The following is a 16033-nucleotide window of genomic DNA, read 5'->3' on the forward strand; positions in this document are numbered from 1 at the left end:
ATAGTAATTTATTATTTTATTGATAAATCGGGCTAAAATATTGATTATCAGGCCATAAACAAATGCAAGCTAAAGTTAGATTCAGCTAAGCTATAGTTACACTGACCAGCTCAATGTCACTCAGTCACAACACTATCCACTTTGTGTGTGATGTAAAATAGTGTAACATGTATTGTGAGACGTTGGTCCACAAAAATTTTTGTAAACAAATCTAAGTATCCCGCATCCTATTAACAGAGATAACAAAATATGATATGATTTCATTTTTTATTTTTTCTACACTTCATTTGGGATTGTCAGAAGAAGAACAGAGGCGTGTGACGCAGGGAACAGCCGCCTGCAATACGACGCACTGTGATGACGTCATCTCACCACGAGGTGCCATGGTGTAATGGTTAGCACTCTGGACTCTTGAATCCAGCGATCCGAGTTCAAGTCTCGGTGGGACCTGAATTCTATTCCATATTCTCTGTGATTGGATTGGCTGTTGGATTTTAGGAAAACCCAATCAAACAAATTATAATAAAATATTGACATCTTAAGCTGCTGAACTGACGACACATACTTCAAACAAATTATTATTTTACTCTTATTTTTAAACCTTTTATCTATCCATACAATTTCTTCCCCATACTTAAGCACTTATAACTTTTTTCTTTTCAGAAAACCATTTGCTGAGTGAACAGAGTCCTCTCATGATGTCTGTTACTCCGAGAGGTCACGTGAGTCTCACAGTCAGGATGGCCGAGCGGTCTAAGGCGCTGCGTTCAGGTCGCAGTCTCCCCTGGAGGCGTGGGTTCGAATCCCACTTCTGACATCAACACTTTTCACGGCTGAAGACAGAAATTCATTCTTCTTGGCCAATGTTGCGCTGCGGCCAATCTTGTTATAACCAACCACAAGGTGTAAAGGTTAGCATGAGTAATACCATAAGTAATAGATTACCATTAAATATATCATTCTGCCCCTGTGTGGTCAACTTCTCAGAAAACAGACATTCAACATACAAAGTAATAGCTTTAATTGTCGTATTTAAAGCGTTTCCAATAAAATCACATTAAAATCTCCATAATCAACACACACATCAAACTCCAGGAACATAATTCATACAATGCGACGTCTCTACTTCATGCTGTTGAGGAACTGGCCGTGCTCCTCCCCCCGGGGCTGCAGCAGCTCTCCGCCGATCTTCGGGCCTCTTTTCTCCTGCAAGACAAAAAGGAGGGCAGCGTGATCGCCGCTCTGTTCTTCCACGACGGCACGATGGCGGCGGCGGGTCGGAGACGTTACCTTCAGCATCCCGTCGCGCTCCCATTTAAACAGACCGCAGTTACTGAAAAAAAACATCAGTTACTTCAACTTAAAAAAAAAAAATGTTATTCTGCGTTCACGCCAAAAGCGTCGAGACATCAAAGTCAACGCACAGACGCGCAAAGGTTGCGATAGACGCGAAATTTCGCAGAACCGGCGTGCTTTTGGCGTTGCGAAACTTCGCAATTCGGGCCAATCAGCTCTTGAGTTGCTCATGCGTCACTGTCCCGCCATTGTTGAACCAGAACAAGATGGACACACAGAGCTCTTTAAAACCTCTTATGAGCACCGGAATCAGACAATAAAACAGGCATATATATATATATATAAACTTCCTCATATATATATATATATAAATGTATATATATATATAAATAAATATATATATATATATTAATATTAATGTTATGAATCCAGACACAAGGGCGTTAGATGTTCAGACGTGTGTGTGATGTCCTCAATGAGTATAAAGCAGAACTAGTGGTTAGTTCTTCATGGTGGGTAAAGGAGACGATAACTATTGCCCGGAGATAAGCCCCGCCCCTCGCGGAGCGTGGCAGCGCTTTAGGTGTGAGAGGGCAGAAGAGGACACTCACCTGCAGTGCTGGTGGGGCAGCCGGTCCAGGGCGATGGCTCTCTGTCCACAGGGACACTTGAAGAAGCGCTTGGTGGCGTCGTGCCACCGCAGGCTGTGACTCTCCTCCACGCAGCGGTCCGCCGGCTTGAAGTAGGTGTAACCGCACTGGAAGCAAAGCATCATGGGAAAATACCCAGATGATCAATTTCCAAAGAAGCTCTCCCTCCCTCCCTCTCTCTCACCCTCTCACTCCCCTCTCTCACGGATCTATAAACATCTGAACCAAGGCACCTTTTTACAGCTCACGGCGCGACACTTCATCTCTCTGGTTCCCTTCATCTTCTCCTCCATCTGCTCCTTCTTCACCAGGGGGTCGAAGTAACGCTCCTGCAGCTGGTACTCCGCCTGAGAGAGAGAGAGGGAGGGAGAGAGAGAGAGGGGAGATTCAGACTTCTTTCAGACTCGTTCCTGAGTTTTCCTCGGAGACAATCTGGATCAGGTCCACAGCAGTGAGTTCTAAGCGGGTCCATGTAGAACCAGATCTGATCTGGACCTCGTGGTTCCGGTCCAACTCACCGCCTGCAGCGCCGCGTCGTGGCGAGACTTGGCGTTCAGGATCTTTTGAAAGCCCTCGGACTGGATGTAGAGGAGCTTCTCTCGCCTCCTCTTCTGGAACGGCTCCTCTTCCTCATTGCCGGACGAGTCGCCTGCGAAGGAAGAACAAAGACAAAGAAGTCATGTCATAAATATATATATATAAATATATATCGAGATATATATATTAGGGCTGTGAAACGATTACAATTTTTAATCGGGTTAATCACAGGTTTCTGTGGATTAATCATGATTAATCACATATTACCGATATTCTCGGTATATTTTGTGAGAACATAGAGATTTATGACAAAAGACGGATATATACATTTATACATTCTTCTATACAATGGTGCTGCAACTCAGCAGTTATTTAGCAGTTTTCTTCCATATGGAACATTAATACATCTTCATCCTAAACAGAATGTTTAACCCTCCTGTTGCCTTCGGGTCAATTTGACCCGATTCAATGTTTAATGTCGGTGTTCTTTGGGGTCAATTTGACCTCAGGCTGTTTTTCACTGTGTCAAACTTATAAGAAATATCAACTTTTTTATTTATTTAAAGGGCTATTTAGGTAGTCAACAAACAAACATAAAGTACCTCACACTTAAACTTGGGAAACAATATTAATTCTAATAATTTTCTGGAGGTTTTAATTGCTGGGGTCAAATTGACCCCGAGGGTAAAATATGTTAGTAAATGTAAAGGAGGGTTAACCTCTTCCACTCCACTGAGGACGCCGGCGTCCTTAAGACCCTCCCCTTCCCTTTAAACGGCGTGCTCACGCAGACCACGTCAATAAACATGGGCATGTTTGGTATCCCAGCATTCAACATATCCTCATCTTTGCAAAGAACATATACATTTTCTTTTATTTCGTAATAATTTTTCACAAGAGGAGCCCTAACACACAATGTCTAAAGTCGCGATCAATGCAGCAAGTCGGGTCTTGCAACATTTCGACGGAGAAAACGTACAGAATACACTTTCTAAGAAGATGTATTAGCGGAGGTATTAGCAGAAGTACTAGCGGAAGTTAGCAAAGAGCTAGCGGAATCAGAAAAGGTAAAAAGTTTTACAAAAACTTTTTGTTTTGGTGCGCTGTGTCTTCCCTGACAGTAACGTGTTGAAGCCAGGAGACCGCGCTGTCTTTGCCCGCCATGAACACGGTGATTTGCTCCGTTTTTGTTTGACTACATTTTATGAGTAACAGTTAGGGGGGTGCTAGTGACTTTTCATGCGCGAAGACCGGCATCTGAACTCTGCGGCGACCGCGATCGACATATTGAGCACCCCTGCATTAAAACATTGGTGCAAGTGACTTTTTTTCGTCCCGATGTGCGCACACACGCCGGCATCCGAGCTCTGCGGCACGCGAGACGGGCATCGGAGTCATGTTAACGTGACACTAGAGACAGAATGACACGCTGCTGGAGAGACGACCAACAACAGACGGATTGGAAGCTCATTCTGCGCATGCGTTAAATGCGTTTAAAAAAATAACGAAGTTAAACCTGTAATTTAATTAACTGAGTTAACGCGTTATTTTTCACAGCACTAATATATATACATATATATACATATATATACACGGCTCTTCGCCGTGTACCTTTGGGCGAGGTCAGACTCTTCTCCACTCGGGCGCTGATGTCGCCGTCGCTGCTCCTCTTCCTCTTCACGGCGTTGGGGTCTTCCTTATCGAGCCCCGTCGCGCCTTTGGCTCTCAGCTTCCTCATGGCGGCCATCTTGGCGGCGGACAGGCCGAGGGGGGCGGGCGCCGCCGGGGGCGGGCCGTTCTCGAAGAAGAGGATGTCTTCTCCCTCGGCGAAGCCTCGGCCCAGGGCGGGGCCACACGGGACCCCTGGCGCCGGTTTCGGGTTCGTCGGACCGCCCCGGCCCGGCGATGAGTAGGAGGACCCGGGCGGGCTCGACGGCGCCCTCTTCTGGATCTCGTCCGCCCGGCGCCGGCGGTTCTGCAGGAACTCTCGCTGGCTCCGTTTCTGCTGCTTCAGCAGGTCGGAGGCGGAGAAGGACGGAGCGGCAGCATCCCGGGAGGCTGGAGGGGAAGGACATCAATATAATAATGATAATAAGTAAACAAGTCATTCAGAGCTAGAGCCGTAACACCAGGAGCGACGTGATGCTCCTCTGTCCCCTGCTGTGGAACACTCACCTGTACCTGAGGGGCCGCCCTGCGCCAGGTGCTTCTTCAGCTGCAGCGCTCCGGGGGTCGGCGCCGACAACAGGCTCTTGAACTCATCTGAACAGCCGGCAACTTCACCGGCCTGCAGGGCTGCCGGAGGAGAGACAGGCGGTCAGACAGGTGACCGGAGGAGAGACAGGCGGTCAGACAGGTGACCAGAGGTGAGACAGGCGGTCAGACAGGTGACCAGAGGTGAGACAGGCGGTCAGACAGGTGACCGGAGGAGAGACAGGCGGTCAGACAGGTGCTCACCTAGCCTCTTGGCCTGATGGACCAGCTGCGCGGCGCCTTTCACAAACAGCTTGTCCAGAGTCTTCTGGACCGGCTTGTTGGGGTTAGACGACGTTCTGGAACCAACACAGAAACCATGGTGACCAATGAACAGGTTCATCCACATGACCAATGAACAGGTTCATCACATGACCAATGAACAGGTTCATCCTCATGACCAATGAACAGGTTCATCACATGACCAATGAACAGGTTCATCCACACGACCAATGAACAGGTTCATCCACATGACCAATGAACAGGTTCATCCTCATGACCAATGAACAGGTTCATCACATGACCAATGGACAGGTTCATCCTCATGACCAATGAACAGGTTCATCCACATGACCAATGAACAGGTTCATCCTCATGACCAATGAACAGGTTCATCACATGACCAATGAACAGGTTCATCCACATGACCAATGAACAGGTTCATCCTCATGACCAATGAACAGGTTCATCACATGACCAATGGACAGGTTCATCCTCATGACCAATGAACAGGTTCATCCTCATGACCAATGAACAGGTTCATCCTCATGACCAATGAACAGGTTCATCACATGACCAATGAACAGGTTCATCCTCATGACCAATGAACAGGTTCATCCACATGACCAATGAACAGGTTCATCCACATGACCAATGAACAGGTTCATCCTCATGACCAATGAACAGGTTCATCCACATGACCAATGAACAGGTTCATCACATGACCAATGAACAGGTTCATCCTCATGACCAATGAACAGGTTCATCCTCATGACCAATGAACAGGTTCATCCTCATGACCAATGAACAGGTTCATCCTCATGACCAATGAACAGGTTCATCCTCATGACCAATGAACAGGTTCATCCTCATGACCAATGAACAGGTTCATCACATGACCAATGAACAGGTTCATCCTCATGACCAATGAACAGGTTCATCCACATGACCAATGAACAGGTTCATCCACATGACCAATGAACAGGTTCATCCTCATGACCAATGAACAGGTTCATCACATGACCAATGAACAGGTTCATCCTCATGACCAATGAACAGGTTCATCCTCATGACCAATGAACAGGTTCATCCACATGACCAATGAACAGGTTCATCCTCATGACCAATGGACAGGTTCATCCTCATGACCAATGAACAGGTTCATCCACATGACCAATGAACAGGTTCATCCTCATGACCAATGAACAGGTTCATCTCATGACCAATGAACAGGTTCATCCACATGACCAATGAACAGGTTCATCCTCATGACCAATGAACAGGTTCATCACATGACCAATGAACAGGTTCATCCACATGACCAATGAACAGGTTCATCCACATGACCAATGAACAGGTTCATCACATGACCAATGAACAGGTTCATCACATGACCAATGAACAGGTTCATCCTCATGACCAATGAACAGGTTCATCCTCATCACCAATGAACAGGTTCATCCACATGACCAATGAACAGGTTCATCCACATGACCAATGAACAGGTTCATCCACATGACCAATGAACAGGTTCATCACATGACCAATGAACAGGTTCATCCACATGACCAATGAACAGGTTCATCCACATGACCAATGAACAGGTTCATCCACATGACCAATGAACAGGTTCATCCACATGACCAATGAACAGGTTCATCCATTACGACCAATGAACAGGTTCATCCACATGACCAATGAACAGGTTCATCACATGACCAATGAACAGGTTCATCCACATGACCAATGAACAGGTTCATCACATGACCAATGAACAGGTTCATCCACATGACCAATGAACAGGTTCATCCTCATGACCAATGAACAGGTTCATCCTCATGACCAATGAACAGGTTCATCACATGACCAATGAACAGGTTCATCCTCATGACCAATGAACAGGTTCATCCACATGACCAATGAACAGGTTCATCCACGCGACCAATGATCAGGTTCATCCACTTGACCAATGAACATGTTCATCCACACGACCAATGAACAGGTTCATCCACATGACCAATGAACAGGTTCATCCTCATGACCAATGAACAGGTTCATCCTCATGACCAATGAACAGGTTCATCACGTGACCAATGAACAGGTTCATCCTCATGACCAATGAACAGGTTCATCCTCATGACCAATGAACAGGTTCATCACATGACCAATGAACAGGTTCATCCTCATGACCAATGAACAGGTTCATCCTCATGGTGGGGATGATTTGTGTAAAACGTGTATAACAACCATTGAGGTGACTCACAGTGACGCGGCGCAGGCCGGCGAGGACACGCCGCCGTAGTAGAACCCGTCCTGACACAGCCGCTCCCTCAGGCCCCTCCCCTTCCCCTTGCCGGGCACCTTGCCGGAGTACGCCGACTGCAGCTCGGCCCTCCTGGAGCTCATCTGCTTGTACTGCGCCTTCACGTGATACTGGCAGTACTCGCACTCGAACTGTGAACGCCACGCGGAGACCGTGAGACGAGGAATGTGGATTTAGAAGTACGGTGGAGCCCTTGAGCAAGGCACGGGCGGACCCACCGTGTTGACGATCTGAGAGCAGGGGTCTCCGTTCTTCTTCGGGGCCTTGCAGGTGCTGTAGTCCTGAGCTTCCCCCAGCAGCAGCACCTTCTGTGGGTTATCCACCGTCAGGCTCACCTGCTCAAGACAATTCAGGGTTCAGTGTCTTGCTCAAGGACACATCGCCTCGGGCGGAGATTGAACCGACAACCCCCCGATTGAAAGACCTGAGTACACACACACACACACACACACACACTCACCCCGTCGTAGCCCTCCTTCTGCTTCATGGGGTTGGGGTTGAGAAGTCCGATGACGGTGCCCGGCTCCGTCTTCCACAGCTCTTTGTGGACTTCTCCGAACAGCAGCAGCGACACGAACACCTCCAGGTTGTGGAGGTCGCTCAGCTTCCAGATACTGAAGGTCTTCCCCTGGTGGTCAGGACCGAGAATGCAGCTTCAACACATGAAGCATAGACTTCTATACAACCAGAGGAGCCCCCTGGTGATCAGGAGAGAGAATGCATCTTTAACACATGAAGCATAGACTTCTATACAACCAGAGGAGCCCCCTGGTGGTCAGGAGAGAGAATGCAGCTTTAACACATGAAGCATAGACTTCTATACAACCAGAGGAGTCGCCCCCTGGTGGTCAGGAGAGAGAATGCAGCTTCAACACATGAAGCATAGACTTCTATGCAACCAGAGGAGTCGCCACCTGGTGGTCAGGAGAGAGAATGCAGCTTCAACACATGAAGCATAGACTTCTATGCAACCAGAGGAGTCGCCCCCTGGTGGTCAGGAGAGAGAATGCAGCTTCAACACATGAAGCATAGACTTCTATACAACCAGAGGAGTCGCCCCCTGGTGGTCAGGAGAGAGAATGCATCTTTAACACATGAAGCATAGACTTCTATACAACCAGAGGAGCCCCCTGGTGGTCAGGAGAGAGAATGCAGCTTTAACACATGAAGCATAGACTTCTATACAACCAGAGGAGTCGCCCCCTGGTGGTCAGGAGAGAGAATGCAGCTTCAACACATGAAGCATAGACTTCTATGCAACCAGAGGAGTCGCCACCTGGTGGCCAGGAGAGAGAATGCAGCTTCAACACATGAAGCATAGACTTCTATACAACCAGAGGAGTCGCCCCCTGGTGGTCAGGAGAGAGAATGCAGCTTTAACAGAAACATCATTGTTGTCCTGAAGGAGGCACATGGCGGTCTCTACCAGGACGGGGGGTCAGACCTACGCTGCTGTTGCTTTGTGGCGTGACCTTGTTGACCAGCACAGCGAAGGTCACCCAGTCGCTGTCCTCCAGCTTCTCTTTCGCCAAACGCTCCGGCACCTCCGACAGACGGATGCGGCGGCGGTCGGCCATCTTGCGGTCCATCTCGCAGGATGAAACGAGCGGCTTTCTGAAACCAAAGGAGCCCAGATTCAGACTGGAACACGGTGTGTGTGTGCAGGGCCGGAGTGGGGCCACTTTTCAGCCCAGGAATCTCAGGCTCAAGACCAGCCCACTTTTTTCATGGTAGTGGAAATTGTATAAATGAAGCAACAGTTCAGCTCTTACTATCCTGTAGTTCTTTTATTAATACCATGGTCCAACAAATAATGTAACGGTTAAATACAACAATAATAATCCATTTAAGATGAGAAGTTAACAAAAAATATGCACAACATTAAAAAAGGCAGAAGGGCGTAGCAGGGGTGTCAGACTCAGATTAGGCAGTAGGCCAGATTTGTTGGAGTGAGACCTCATGGGGGCCGTCATGGTCATTGTCATGGTCATTGTCATGGTCATGGTCATTATCATGGTCATTATCATGGTCATGGTCATTGTCATTATCATTTTTCTGCATGAGTATTATATAGTGGTGATTTACTCCTTTACTACACCCACTTCTGAGCAAACAATGCATATTGGTTCATCAAGTACTGTACTGCTCTTTCTTAGAATATATAACTTTTGTCTTATCTGCTGCTCCGAAGCTACAAAGAAAAATTAAGAGTGATATTACTGCATACTTCAATATCAATAGTATATATCAATATTTGCATAATATTTGCAAAGTCTATGGATCGCCATATTTTGGGTGATATAAAAAGGCTAATATTTTAATTCAATTTAATATTTTGCTTGGGAATAGGTTGACAACGCTACAATGATATTAATCAAGGCTACAACGTTATGTTGCTAATCATTAGGCCTTTGTCTCTCTTTACCAGTTGCCACTTGTGTTTGTCCTCTTGAAAATAAATCTGTAAGCTTGGCACATTTGGCAGCATCCTCCTCTCAATGCCTTTCTTCTTTTTTCAACCTGGCTTTTCCAGCCTCTTCCTCCGTCCATCCCCTGACGCGTATCGTTGCGGTTGGGGCCCAGCTATCCGTAGCTGAGAAAACTTTTTGGAAAAGACGGCTAAGGACCGAACCAACTCTATTTTGGAGGGGTGAAGTTCTCCTCTCCCAAAATGAGTTGGTTGGTTCCATAAAGGACTGAACCAACTCTATTATTTGGGAGGGGTGAACTTCCTCGCATGGTAACCCATGCAGAGGCTGCGGTGTCAGAATGCTGAACGTGTGTCGCCCACTTTAAGAGAAGATGGATGAACGTGACAAATGTCAACAAATACAATTCTCGACCGGCCCAGAAGTGAAGCGGCCCACCGGGAACTCTCCCGATTCTCCCGATTACCCACCCCGGGCCTGTGTGTGTGTGTGTGTGTGTGAGACCCTCAGCTGCTGACGTTTCAACGTAGAATGACAGCATTTCTTCTCCTCACCTCAGCCGCAGTCCTGAGTATTTCTCAACGCCCACATCTTTAGGAAGAGGAGGAAGAGAAGAAGCTCTGGGCGTTCCCGTTGCAGCAGGTCGGCTCTGAGAGGCCGCAGAACGCGGAGGCTTGAAAGCCTTACCGCTGCCCTCTGCTGGCTGGAAGGTGCCACCAATCTTTATCTCCATCAGTGGACCTCTGTCTTCTGACGAGGAAAAAAAAAGAGAATATACTCAAATACGAGCTCAAACACACCGACCTGTCCAGCCCCTCTGCGATAGGATGAGACGTACCTGGGGGTGAGCTGGGCGTGGGGAGGTGAGCCACCCTGGGTTTGCGTTTGAAGGAGTCAGCGTTGTTCAGCTGGTCGAAGAAGTCTGCGGACTCCTGGAGCTTCACGCCTCCTCCGCTGGCTGCAGTGGATGGAGATGTTGCTGCTGTGACGAGGCAAAGGACAACTTCATCAACTTTACTGTGTGTGTGTGTGTGTGTGTTTATCAATGTATTCTGTAAAGCGCAGCCAGTGGAGTTCAGAATAAGATGGTGAATTACAGCATGCTCACCTGCGTGGGTCTTGGCCCTCTGGGTGGTAGAAGACGGTTTGGCAGGGGGGGTCATGGAGGTTGGGGTCGGGTCATTGGTTTGGGGGTCATTGTTTTGGGGGTCATTGTTTTGGGGGTCATGGTTTTGGGGGTCATGGTTTTGGGGGTCATTGGTTTGGGGGTCATTGGTTTGGGACTGGCCGAGCTCCCTGCAGTCAGGACCGCGGTGGAAGATGAGGGGGAAACCTTCTGGCTCGCTTCCAGCTGCTGCTGCAGCCGCTGCATCTGCTCCTGCATGCGCCTCAGCTGGTCTGAGGAAGGCAGACATTTAAAGATGGCTGACAGGTGTTGTCCCGCACTGGACTCAGAATACAGGAGACACTCACCTTGCAAGTCCACCGTGGACCCGTCGAGGAGCGCTCCCTCATCGCTTCCTTTTCTTTCAGCGTCTCTCTCTTCGTCTTCAGTGTCCTCCCCCTGCCTGCCCACAGCCGGCCCTTCCTCCTCGACGCCCTCTTTGTACTCCTCCTCCTCCTCGGCGGCGTCAAACAGGTCGTCCAAGGCGTCCGCCTGCTCCCGATGGTCTTGTTCCTGGACTCCCTCACTCTCAGCCAGCAGCGCCGTCAACATGTCCAGGTCATCCTCACCTGGACAGACAGACATTGTCTCTGAGCTCCTGGAGAAGCGCTACGTGAAGCTGCTGTAAATGATACTCACTGTCCATCGGAGAGACGTGAGCGGTCAGGCACTCTGGTGACCTTCAAGAGGACACAGTTGTTATTGTGTGAAGGAAACACGACGTTTAATAACATGAATTGTAGACCTGAGAAAACAAACCTAGACGTGAAGGGATGGACTGCTTTCTCACAAAAAAACAAGAGTTTGAAACATAACTTTAAGACATTTTAACCTGTCATAGGGTTAGGGTTAATGTAACTTTAGTCGAACTCTAACCCCTTTAACCTGTCATAGGGTTAGTGTAACCTTAGTGTAACTCATTTAACCTGTCATAGGGTTAGTGTAACCTCAGTGTAACCTCTTTAACCTGTCACAGAGTTAGTGTAACCTCAGTGTAACCTCTTTAACCTGTCACAGTTAGTGTAACCTTAGTGTAACTCATTTAACCTGTCATAGGGTTAGTGTAACCTCAGTGTAACCTCTTTAACCTGTCATAGGGTTAGTGTAACCTTAGTGTAACTCATTTAACCTGTCACAGTTAGTGTAACCTTAGTGTAACTCATTTAACCTGTCATAGGTTTAGTGTAACCTTAGTGTAACTCATTTAACCTGTCATAGGTTTAGTGTAACCTTAGTGTAACTCATTTAACCTGTCATAGGGTTAGTGTAACCTCAGTGTAACCTCTTTAACCTGTCACAGAGTTAGTGTAACCTCAGTGTAACCTCTTTAACCTGTCACAGTTAGTGTAACCTTAGTGTAACTCATTTAACCTGTCATAGGGTTAGTGTAACCTCAGTGTAACCTCTTTAACCTGTCATAGGGTTAGTGTAACCTTAGTGTAACTCATTTAACCTGTCATAGGGTTAGTGTAACCTCAGTGTAACCTCTTTAACCTGTCACAGAGTTAGTGTAACCTTAGTGTAACTCATTTAACCTGTCATAGGGTTAGTGTAACCTCAGTGTAACCTCTTTAACCTGTCATAGGGTTAGTGTAACCTTAGTGTAACTCATTTAACCTGTCACAGTTAGTGTAACCTTAGTGTAACTCATTTAACCTGTCATAGGTTTAGTGTAACCTTAGTGTAACTCATTTAACCTGTCATAGGTTTAGTGTAACCTTAGTGTAACTCATTTAACCTGTCATAGGGTTAGTGTAACCTCAGTGTAACCTCTTTAACCTGTCACAGAGTTAGTGTAACCTCAGTGTAACCTCTTTAACCTGTCACAGTTAGTGTAACCTTAGTGTAACTCATTTAACCTGTCATAGGGTTAGTGTAACCTCAGTGTAACCTCTTTAACCTGTCATAGGGTTAGTGTAACCTCAGTGTAACTCATTTAACCTGTCATAGAGTTAGTGTAACCTCAGTGTAACCCCTTTAACCTGTCATAGGGTTAGTGTAACCTCAGTGTAACCCCTTTAACCTGTCATAGGGTTAGTGTAACCTCAGTGTAACCTCTTTAACCTGTCACAGAGTTAGTGTAACCTTAGTGTAACTCATTTAACCTGTCATAGGGTTAGTGTAACCTCAGTGTAACCTCTTTAACCTGTCACAGAGTTAGTGTAACCTTAGTGTAACTCATTTAACCTGTCATAGGGTTAGTGTAACCTCAGTGTAACCTCTTTAACCTGTCATAGGGTTAGTGTAACCTCAGTGTAACTCATTTAACCTGTCATAGGGTTAGTGTAACCTCAGTGTAACCCCTTTAACCTGTCATAGAGTTAGTGTAACCTTAGTGTCATTTAACCTGTCATAGGGTTAGTGTAACCTCAGTGTAACCTCTGTGTAACCTCAGTGTTTAACCTGTCATAGAGTTAGTGTAACCTCAGTGTAACTCATTTAACCTGTCATAGGGTTAGTGTAACCTCAGTGTAACCCCTTTAACCTGTCATAGGGTTAGTGTAACCTGTGTAACAGTGTAACTTTAACCTGTCATAGGGGTAGTGTAACCTCAGTGTAACCCCTTTAACCTGTCATAGGGTTAGTGTAACCTCAGTGTAACCTCTTTAACCTGTCATAGAGTTAGTGTAACCTCAGTGTAACCCCTTTAACCTGTCATAGAGTTAGTGTAACCTCAGTGTAACCCCTTTAACCTGTCATAGAGTTAGTGTAACCTCAGTGTAACCCCTTTAACCTGTCATAGGTTTAGTGTAACCCCTTTAACCTTAGTGTAACCCATTTAACCTGTCATAGGGTTAGTGTAACCTCAGTGTAACCTCTTTAACCTGTCATAGGGTTAGTGTAACCTCAGTGTAACTCATTTAACCTGTCATAGAGTTAGTGTAACCTCAGTGTAACCCCTTTAACCTGTCATAGGGTTAGTGTAACCTCAGTGTAACCCCTTTAACCTGTCATAGAGTTAGTGTAACCTCAGTGTAACCCCTTTAACCTGTCATAGGGTTAGTGTAACGTTAGTGCAACCCTAACTCCTTTAACCTGTCACAGAGTTCACATGTCTAACATGGAGACAGCTACGGAGTCATAACGAGACTTGAGTCCTGATTAAAGCTCCTTTCTTCTGTGACTAGCACAATGAAACATCCAATAGCTTCTTTAAAATATAACTTTCCATTCATGACTGAGTTTAACTTACCTGTGGTTCTGGTCTGTCTCGCGCTCTAAAGCAGCTTTGGACTGTTGACAGCGATACAGCCGGTCCCCGTGTTAGTTTAGTTGGTAATGTGAAGTTGTAGTTTATAACAATAATACATTAGCGCGTCGTCTCCGTCACTCAGAGCGAGGGAATCCAAACTGGCGCTAAACGAAGGACCCCTCTGTGTTGTCGGAACGCGAGCAGCTGCCCCACGATGTGCCTAACTGAAAAGGTTTCTCTCGTTGAAACAAAAATATTATGTTTTACATTATTTTTGATGAAAATTCAAAATACAATTAGTAGCGTTGTCTTCCAAAAAGATTGAACATTTTTTAATAAGTTCCTTGAGCAGAAAGAAAACTGGACACACTCCTGCAGTCAGGCAACATGGAGGACGTCGCGTCTCCAGCAGAGGGCGCTCACAACAACAACAACAATGGCACCTGCCGTAAAATAATTAATGAAGAAGAAGAAGCCTCTGACAACAAATCGACTCCCCCATATTGTTCTAACTAACCCAACTTAGTTGAATAGGTTTAATCGGAGAATATGTTTTATTGAGAGGAGATGTTAGTCCCGTTGGATAACTAACTGCCTCTTTAGTCCCGTCGGTGACATTCAGAGCAATACGAGACAACTCTGGCTGGCTAGCAGCAGCTAACTCCAGCTAGCGTCACTAAACAGCTCAACACGAGAGAGAAGATGGACTCAAGAGTCACGGCCGCTTCCAAAGGTTCGTTCACCTGAGCGTCTACAAGACACACGACTAACACCTGAGACAAGACACGACTAACACCTGAGACAAGACACGACTAACACCTGAGACAAGACACGACTAACACCTGAGACAAGACACGACTAACACCTGAGACAAGACACACGACTAACACCTGAGACAAGACACACGACTAACACCTGAGACAAGACACACGACTAACACCTGAGACAAGACACACGACTAACACCTGAGACAAGACACGACTAACACCTGAGACAAGACACGACTAACACCTGAGACAAGACACACGACTAACACCTGAGACAAGACACGACTAACACCTGAGACAAGACACACGACTAACACCTGAGACAAGACACGACTAACACCTGAGACAAGACACACGACTAACACCTGAGACAAGACACACGACTAACACCTGAGACAAGACACGACTAACACCTGAGACAAGACACACGACTAACACCTGAGACAAGACACACGACTAACACCTGAGACAAGACACACGACTAACACCTGAGACAAGACACACGACTAACACCTGAGACAAGACACACGACTAACACCTGAGACAAGACACACGACTAACACCTGAGACAAGACACACGACTAACACCTGAGACAAGACACGACTAACACCTGAGACAAGACACACGACTAACACCTGAGACAAGACACACGACTAACACCTGAGACAAGACACACGACTAACACCTGAGACAAGACACACGACTAACACCTGAGACAAGACACACGACTAACACCTGAGACAAGACACACGACTAACACCTGAGACAAGACACACGACTAACACCTGAGACAAGACACACGACTAACACCTGAGACAAGACACACGACTAACACCTGAGACAAGACACACGACTAACACCTGAGACAAGACACACGACTAACACCTGAGACAAGACACACGACTAACACCTGAGACAAGACACACGACTAACACCTGAGACAAGACACACGACTAACACCTGAGACAAGACACGACTAACACCTGAGACAAGACACGACTAACACCTGAGACAAGACACACGACTAACACCTGAGACAAGACACACGACTAACACCTGAGACAAGACACGACTAACACCTGAGACAAGACACACGACTAACACCTGAGACAAGACACACGACTAACACCTGAGACAAGACACACGACTAACACCTGAGACAAGACACACGACTAACACCTGAGACAAGACACACGACTA

At 46.7% G+C, this 16033-nt stretch overlaps 2 protein-coding genes, 2 long non-coding RNA genes and 1 other non-coding gene across 5 annotated transcripts in view; 4 read left to right on the forward strand and 1 right to left on the reverse strand.

Moving 5' to 3' along the window:
- The first annotated feature begins 734 nt into the window (after positions 1-734).
- trnal-cag (transfer RNA leucine (anticodon CAG)) lies at positions 735-817 on the forward strand. Its single transcript has one exon. It is a non-coding gene; the product is annotated as a tRNA-Leu (tRNA).
- A 187-nt stretch (positions 818-1004) lies between these two features.
- Positions 1005-14207, reverse strand: mcm10 (minichromosome maintenance 10 replication initiation factor). The gene is made up of 19 exons (XM_056425392.1): positions 14066-14207; positions 11512-11552; positions 11181-11441; positions 10951-11105; positions 10816-10885; positions 10546-10689; positions 10262-10457; positions 8727-8892; positions 7739-7906; positions 7497-7613; positions 7219-7409; positions 4941-5035; positions 4665-4778; positions 4095-4541; positions 2465-2595; positions 2180-2293; positions 1908-2053; positions 1291-1333; positions 1005-1206 (listed from the first exon to the last, which is right to left on the reverse strand). Exons 2-19 carry the CDS (start codon positions 11516-11518, stop codon positions 1123-1125), a joined length of 2649 nt encoding a protein of 882 aa, XP_056281367.1. The 5' UTR covers positions 11519-11552; positions 14066-14207; the 3' UTR covers positions 1005-1122.
- Positions 5269-5963, forward strand: LOC130200831 (uncharacterized). The gene is made up of 3 exons (XR_008833086.1): positions 5269-5320; positions 5543-5667; positions 5866-5963. It is a non-coding gene; the product is annotated as an uncharacterized LOC130200831 (long non-coding RNA).
- LOC130200832 (uncharacterized) lies at positions 6179-6890 on the forward strand. The gene is made up of 3 exons (XR_008833087.1): positions 6179-6238; positions 6734-6783; positions 6833-6890. It is a non-coding gene; the product is annotated as an uncharacterized LOC130200832 (long non-coding RNA).
- A 334-nt stretch (positions 14208-14541) lies between the features above and the next one.
- Positions 14542-16033, forward strand: part of LOC130200685 (zinc finger protein 14-like) — an 8585-nt gene continuing 7093 nt past the window's right edge. Inside the window, exon 1 of the mRNA XM_056425153.1 lies at positions 14542-14798. Coding sequence (XP_056281128.1) covers positions 14768-14798 — 31 coding nt within the window. The 5' untranslated portion in view covers positions 14542-14767. The remainder of the gene's footprint in view (positions 14799-16033) is intronic.

This window comes from Pseudoliparis swirei, chromosome 10 (assembly GCF_029220125.1).
Source record: "Pseudoliparis swirei isolate HS2019 ecotype Mariana Trench chromosome 10, NWPU_hadal_v1, whole genome shotgun sequence".
Taxonomy (NCBI): domain Eukaryota; kingdom Metazoa; phylum Chordata; class Actinopteri; order Perciformes; family Liparidae; genus Pseudoliparis; species Pseudoliparis swirei.

Bases quoted from the DNA above. Each gene is read 5' to 3' on its own strand.
- mcm10 (XM_056425392.1), bottom strand. The intron at 7,410-7,496 runs GTGGGTCCGCCC...TGGCGTTCACAG, and splicing joins GCTCTCAGATCGTCAACACG to TTCGAGTGCGAGTACTGCCA. The intron at 1,207-1,290 runs GTAACGTCTCCG...TTTGTCTTGCAG, and splicing joins AGCGCGACGGGATGCTGAAG to GAGAAAAGAGGCCCGAAGAT.